The 7,951-nt window shown below is 44.7% G+C and overlaps 1 protein-coding gene across 1 annotated transcript in view; it reads left to right on the top strand.

Annotated features, from left to right (window-relative positions):
• The first annotated feature begins 386 nt into the window (after window positions 1–386).
• The window catches only part of KPNA4 (karyopherin subunit alpha 4), a 28,861-nt gene continuing 21,296 nt past the window's right edge, over window positions 387–7,951 (top strand). Inside the window, exon 1 of the mRNA XM_056358685.1 lies at window positions 387–729. Within this exon, the coding sequence (XP_056214660.1) occupies window positions 661–729 (69 nt within the window). The 5' untranslated portion in view covers window positions 387–660. The remainder of the gene's footprint in view (window positions 730–7,951) is intronic.

Here is a 7,951-nt window from a genome sequence, read left to right as displayed (position 1 = left end):
AAAGTGGCAATAAAGCGGCGGGGGAGGAAGCGATGTCTCCGTTCCCCTGAGGGGAGCGAACGCAAAGCCCGAGTGAGGCAAAGGATAAGCTTTCCGCTAAGAAAACAGCGGGTACAAGGGGGCGCAGGCCCCGAGGAGAGCGGGGAGGGCACTACCGCCCGCCGTTCCTCCTCCCGGCGCGGCCAAACCCGCCACCCAAAATGGCGGCGGCGGCTGATGGGACCGGCCGAAACGCCTCGAAGGGCCCGCGCACCGTCACCGCGCGCGTCACGTCCCCCGCGCAGCACCCTCCCTCTGCCTCCCCTTCTCCTATTGGTCGCCGGCTTCGGACGCCGCAGCCAATCGGCGGGCGCGGCCGGCTGGCCCAGAGCGAGGCTGCCCCTCTTTCCCCCCTCCCCTCCCCCGCTCGCGCCGTTCCTCGCTCCCGGCACGTTCGGCCGCCGGGGGCAGCGGGCAGCGCCGCCCCAGGAGCGGCAGCGGCGTCTCCTCGCCTCGGCCTCACGGCTCGGCGGCGCGGCTTGACGGGTGCTGAAGCGTAAGCGGGCTCGGCGGCCGCGGAGGCGCCGGGAAGGGGGACCCCGGCGGGCTCGGGTAGGGGGTGCGGGCCCGGGAGGAGGCACAGGAGCCGCGCTCCCTCCCACCTTCCCCTCCCCGCCCGCCATGGCCGACAACGAGAAACTGGACAACCAGCGGCTGAAGAACTTCAAGAACAAAGGCCGCGACCTGGAGGTAACCGCCGCGGCGCCTCGCGGGAGGGGCCGGCCGGCCATGGCGGCGGGAGGGGGCCGCCGCCGTGTGGCGTCTTTCCTAATCCGCCGGCGAGGGGCCCGCGGCGGGGCCGCGGCCTGCGCTGCCCGCCCCGTCGAGAGGCGGGAGCGCCGCTCCCCGCCGCCCAGGGAGGGAAGGGGAGGAAGAAGAAGAAGGGGAGGCCGCGCTGTGGGGCCGGGCGCGGCCGGGCCGTTGGGCGCCGCGCGGAGACGAGAGCGACGCGGCTGAGGGGGCGACGGCTTCCGCCGCCTGCCCGGCCCCGGTGGGGCGGCCCGGGGCCTTAGCGGGGGGTGGCTTCCGCCGCCTGGCCGGCCCCGGTGGGGCGACCCCCGGGGTGGGTAGAGCTCCTGCCGCCTGCCCGGCCCCGGGACGTAGGGGGCCCTCCCTCCGCCTGGCCGGCCCCGGTGGGGCAGCCCGGGGGGCCTCAGTCGGGGTGGCTGACAGGAGCGGCCGGTGCCGCCTCCCCCGCGGTGCCGACTTGGCGTTTCGGGGCAGCTCCGGCGTGGTTCGGCCCAGCCACTCGCTTGGTAGAGGTGTTGCTTCGGTGTTTTGCTGTCTGCGACAGCAGTCGCATCTTCGTGTGGCTCTACCTCAATTTCTTGCTGGCACTTAATTATCGCTCTTTGCGCTGAGTAGCCCCTAAAAGCCTGAGTCAGGGATTAGGGCCCAGCTGGGTGTTCTGCTCTGTGCCTCTGGAAGATACTGAAGTGAATAAATGAATTATTGCCAACACTTTATACTGAAGATTATTAATAAAAATACAACCCCACCTTTTTTTTTTTTTTTAAACGGGGAAAATGCTGCTGTTTTACTGTTCAGTTAGTTGAGTGTGGGAACAGTTGTGGCTTGTAGTAGGGAGCCTCTAAACTTTTTGGTGGCTGGATTGCTGCATACATTATCTGAGATGTGAAGATGCTTCCTCAACACAGTAGAAGAAATAATTAATTTAAGATTATCTCAGTAAATATTCAGATTTTAAAATTGGGTCTCAATCCTCATCCATAAGCACTTAGCTAACAGTGCTGATTGGGGAAGCCTGTGTATCATAATTTTGTCAGAATAAGGCTCTGATGAAGAAATGGGCATTGGTATTCTTGTTTCTGTTTTTCACTAGCCTCAATATGTGTCCCTATGGTTAGCATAATATTTTAATCTTTCATATGAAGGCAATTGTACACTATTTCTTTTTTGAAAGTAAGAGATGAGTTTATGTTGCTGTCATTCATTAAAACATCTGCCAAGTTTCCCATTTGGGTAATTCAGGAGTCAGTAACACCTCGATTTTTAGCTTGTCCAAGTATATTGACAGAACAATTCTGTTGTTCAGTTACGTGCAAAGTTTGGTGATGCCAAAACCACTGGAAGTGAGAATAATTACAGCAGTGATTGCTCTGTTTACTAATAAGGTTGTTAGCTGTGTTAGCGACTACTTGCTTTAGATATTAATTTGATTTTTCTATAAATTGTTTTGTTACCATTGAATAGACAACTACAAGAAAGGCATCTTTAGTTAGATGCACAGTAAAGTGTATGCTATCATAGTAAAAAATGAAATTAATGGGAAGATACAAGTTGGAGTTCATCTGTGGTTTATCTCCTTTTGCCTGCATACCAAGTTTTAAGGTAAGTTAGCTAAAGTAGGGAAGGTTCATGGTGAGCACATGCAAGTAAAGAGGATAGGTGTGTGTATGGGGAAGCAGGTAATCTGCTGATGCACTTGAACGGCCTGCTACACAGTGAAAAAGCCACTGTTGGGCCACATTAAATTTTAGATATTGACAAGTATCCAACAAATCCTGGAACATATGCTTGGTACCTAAAATAACTACCGTGGATGGCTATTTTTCATACAATAGCTGAGGCTTATGGCTATCATTCTTGCTTATTAACTGCTTACACATCACATTTTTCATTAGTGTGAGAAATGTTGGTAATGTCCAGTTATAGCCAAGTATCCTATGGTAGCAACAGTTGCTAATGAGTGTTTAGTTAGTTCATAACACCTGTGTTCCTGTGCTACTTTTGGCAGAAAGATGTCTGTTAACTTCACATAGGAAGCCAACATTTGATCTTTATTTCTTTGCCCTTTATCTCTGCTGAAATTGTGCATTTAGCCATTGGTTTCTTTTACAGAACCATGATCTTTCTTTTTCCTTTTCCATGACAGTTTACCACCATTCACCATCAGCAGATAAATAATAAATCACTAGTTTTGGTGGATCCCAACTTAATAGATACTTCTAGATGCTATGGAGGGTTGCCATGTTGCAAATTACGAACTTTTTAAAAATGGTACATACATGATTCCATGTTGTTCAGAACATTGACAGTTATATTGCTGACAGGTGATGTCACATGGTACTTACCTTCCAGGCCTTATATCTTCACAGAAAGTTACTGTATATCTTGCAAAAGACAGGGGATTTCCTGCATTTTGTCTCCTGAAGTTCTAAGCATATCTTTTTAGCTTTTTGGATACTTACTGAGTTAATTTTCCAGTCCATATCAATGTGCTTCTAAAAATACAAATTCTGGCATAGGGGTGGGGGAGAAAAAAAAACCCCAACACATGCACACCTGTTTTACATAAGGTGTTTAGCAAAATTCCTTCATATGCTTAAGTATTAGGTAAACATGCATGCATGGACATGTTATGTTGTAAACAATTGCTGCCATGTGTTAGAAGATGACAGATTGGTGGCGACGCTGGGAATAGAGAGATTTGTTGTGACCAGAAGTATAAAATGCCTGCTTGTCTTTTTTTCTTATTTATAGTACTGCTCGAAGAAATATTCTGTGTAATGAACTTTTTAATATCAGAAGAGTTTGTGCTGTGAGAGCAATAATTAGTGGCTAATACACAGGCAGTATCTCTGTGTAGTGTTTTAAGATTTCTAGTCTTGTATGTACAGTATTCTGTTAAGGTTTTCCAAGATTTAAAGAGTTGTTAGAGCTGTGAGGAAAAAATCTGTATTCTTGCAGCACAAAAAGGAGCTAGCCTTACAGAACTGCAGAAGTGGTCACACTTTTTTTAACATCCAGAACCAGAATCTTACTCAAACAAATGCCCATTGGGACTCTTAGACAAAATTATGCAAATACCTACTAGGAAAGCTAGTTGAGGTAACTTTTTTCCTTCTGTGTCTTCAATGAGGAACAGGTTTTACTTGGGCTTTTTTTTTTTTTCTTGAATAAGAAAGGATGAGCTGGTTTTTTTTCTGTTGTGGATATGGCTGTGGTGATGACCAATTTTCTTTCCAATGTTTGTTTTTAATTGTAGTACCATAGACCTTGGAATCAAATACTAGATCTTTACTATACAAAGGCCAGGATAAATGCAAATGGTTCACTGTTTGCAACATACATAGTTTTATGTACATTTTGGTTTTGAGTAATTGCTGCTTAGTACTGCATGTTAGGGGTCTCAAGTATGACCTTACTTCTGGGAATATTTGGGGTGGTGTTTTTGTTTGCTTCATTTTGTTTTATCGTGTTATTCAACACTTCATTTTCTATTGCTGATTATTGTCTGCAACAGCACACAAATTTGACATTAGGTTTTTTGAAATAAAGTTAAAATTTTCATGCATATTGTTTCTCTAGAAATACTGAAAGAAACTGATGAGTTTCTGCTGGCCTTTTCTTTCCTGACTTGCTTGTGTTGCTGGGTGAGAGATGAAGAATTGCTTTAGTAGTGCCAGCACAGGAGAAGTGTCAAATAGATCTTTCTGCTCTGTAACTGAGAGACTCGTGATGTGAAATGACGATAATATTGTGATGCAGAGTACTTCCAAACTAATTTTGGAGCACCCATTGAATCTAGATGTTTTAAGATCACCAATGTCAAGATTTTGAAGAGTTGGCAGTGGTGTTTACTGGCCTTGTAATGACAACAGTGTATCTGAGAGCACCAAGGAAGCTTCAGGGGATTGAAGGAAAGGTAGTATTATGAGAGATACTGGATATCACAGGTGGGTAGAATCTTTTCAACCTTTTTCTGTATCCCACACAAAATAGTTTGGTTGGGATTGAAACATGGAGGAACTCAAGGAATTTCACTCATGGAGTTAGTTAAAAATAGGTTCCTTTAAGATGACTTGTCATTCTGTGGTGAAGCTCATACATTTTGTCATTTAAAAATCTTACTCAGATATTTGTTTGTATAAGGCATTTTATTTGGCATGTACAGCTTCTCCAGGAAGAACTAGAATGACAGCATGTGCAGTGACATACTGATTTTTATTTACTTGCTTGTAACTGAGAGTCCCATTATAATTCTGAAGGTGGAATAGTTGCTGAGATGTGTTTTCTGGTGGTATCTTGTAGAAGTTGTGTTGGGTTTAAAATCCCATAGCATTTTTATCGGTGATCTTCAGAGTAGACTTTATTGCTCCAGTTAGCAAATGAGCTAGGATTAATATAGGAGGGAAATAATGGATAGCGGAGGGCCTGAATCACTTGATTAAACTGAATGTGAAGAGTATGGCTTTTCACCAAGTACAAATACAAAGGTGCATGTGTCTCTGAAGGGTTTTTTTCCTTGTGTTTTTCAGTGCCTTTTAGGCCTATGAAGGACAAGTTTCTTAGTCGTTGCTGTGTTCACTGCACTGGATGTTCTGGGCTGTAGACTAGTCTTCTCCAGCTGTGGTCTGCAGACTGAGTGCTTTCTGAGTAGCTAGGCTAGTAAGCAAGCAGTTTATGCACAGGGCCTTAGTAAGTGGTATTTTAAAAATAAAATAATTGAAAATCCCATCCAGTTCACAAAAGGTTTTGGAGGTAAATGGTAGTTGGTTTCCACACATATGCCCCCCACCTGCTTTGTGTGGGTTTTTTAGTTTGTATTTTGAATCATAGACAGGCTAGTGCTAGTGTGGAGTAGCAACTTTCTAGGAAGGAAAGATGGCTCAAGTAGCTCTGCTTTGAAGTAACTTGTTGCCTTTACAGTTTCACAATCGAAGCAACTTGCCTTTGGAAACAGCTCACTAGAATGAGAAGACTAGGTGAAGTTCTACCATTATTTGTATGCTGTCAGACCTTCCTGTTGTAGGTGTGTAAACAGAGCTACTGTTTAAAACCCGCCCCACAAAACAGTAAAGATGGGCTAGGTGTGTGATAGCCTTGAGTTTCTGAGAAGCAGTGATTCAGAGAAAAAAGTGGAAGAGGGATCAGGATATGTTAGCTGAACACGAGCTCCAGGTGTATGCTAGTGTACTTGGAAAGGGCTAAGTGTGGAGCATAGAACACCTAAGTGTGGAGCATAGAACACTTGTTCTGTTCCTGGCATTGTGAAAAACACTAGAAATTATCAGGACCCTGCAGGTATCAGTTAATGCACAAGATTTTAATGATAAGCTGAAGGGCTCAGTAATGACTAATGGTCAGAAAATAGCCCTTACGATAAAACATAAGCTAAATATAATTGAAAAAAGGAGGATGGAGAGGGGTAGCAATCATAGGCTGACAGAAATAGATTTGATCATTTGATTCTTTGATGTAGCAAATGAAGAACAGGATCCAGTGACTGAAAGAGCCACATGAATTCATACTGAAGTGATGCATGATTTTATATTGGAACACTTTCCAAGGACCATTTTGAATTCTGTTTCTAGAAACTTTTAAGTTGGGAGTGGTTTCGTACTCACAGTTGAGAAGTGATTCAGAGAATTCTTAACAATCAAGCCAAATCTTAAACAGAACAGAAAGGAGAATCTAGCTTTATAATGCCACTTGCCAAGAAAGTGCTATACCTGAGTTTCTGCCTTTTGAGCTGTTTTCCAAAAGGTGACACAAGTTGGTCTTGAGTCTGTTTGTCATTTTAGTTTCCCCAAACTAAATATCCAATTTCTAGGCTGAGGTGATGGGGCTGTGAAACTAGACAGAGCTAACTTCAGTTCTTATTTCTGGGAGAGCAGTGGCAGGTTGACCAGTGAACCAACTACTGTTTACACAGAAAATTATTTTAGTGGAGCCCCATTTTGGTAAATTGTTCTTAAGAGTGACTTGATTGGTTGCTTGTCTTTCATGTGAAGGCTTCTGAGAGTCCAAGGTATGCTGGTCCTTTTCAGAAATAGGCAGGAATTTAAACCAAGGGCCTGTCAGCTTATGTCTGGAGGGAGAACATTCTTCTAGCAGATTGTTGATGAAGTTTCAGGATTATTTTTTAAAGTCTGATCAACTGCAAATATGATTTTTCAAGTAAAGAAACTTCTAAATGACACACCTGAGGTTTTTTTTTCTCTGAGTACTTGTTTCAGCCCTGCTCACTTCTTCCCATATCTGTCACATACATATGCATATATGCTTGTCCTGAAGATGTGTTACCATCTGAGTTAGAATAACTTTCCTTTTTGGATCACAGTAATTTTAACTATTACTTTTTAATATCCTTTCCATCTTACGTGCCTTTATAGTTTGTGTTCTAGCAATTCAGTCTTCTACTCCTTGAAAACATATGTTGGGTCTTGCTGTTGGTTAGCAACAGCTTTTCTGTGACAAGCAATGTCATTATTGAAGTCTGGTGAGAGGAATCCTTGCAGTACAGCTTTTTGATAGGTAGGCTTGTTTTGTTAGGTTGCAGTAACAGTTGTGGATTGGGAAGGCATTAATGAAGTCTTGTGAGATCATCAGGGGCTTGGTACAATTCTGCAGCCTTCTTTCCAGAGTTTTTCCTCAATTTATTTTCTTCTTGAATAGGCCAATTAGTAGACTTCCAAGAAGCTACACTGAGCACTCCATTACTACAGGCTCTTGCTCTCAGTCTCTGAAGTCAGTTGTAAAGTTGCAGCTTCTTTCTGAAGCCTCTGAATGGTGGGTGGTATCCAGAGGTGTATCAGCTTCTCTGGGAGGGCAATAGCACTTTGAGCACATATAAATGACTATTGAGTGCCTCTTGCCTTCACCTCTGTCTTTGGAGTTGCTGTTCATCCTTCAGGTGGGGCACACTTCTTTGCTGCTGAACCCTAGGCAATGCTTTCTGGGCTCAAGTTGTGTAATGCTGACCCGCAGTCGCTGGAGTCCTGCGATGTATGCAGCTGCGCGGGGGATTTGGCGCCGCAGCATTGAAGTGATACGCGCTTCAGAGAGCTGAAGCACAGACTGACGGGTGATGCCACCAGTAGTCTGTAATCAAACATGTAACAAATGCATGTGTAGGAAGATAGCTGCTGGAGAAACTTCTCTCCAT

Source organism: Falco biarmicus, chromosome 13 (assembly GCF_023638135.1).
Source record: "Falco biarmicus isolate bFalBia1 chromosome 13, bFalBia1.pri, whole genome shotgun sequence".
NCBI lineage: Eukaryota > Metazoa > Chordata > Aves > Falconiformes > Falconidae > Falco > Falco biarmicus.
This window is presented reverse-complemented; position numbering and strand designations above follow the sequence as displayed.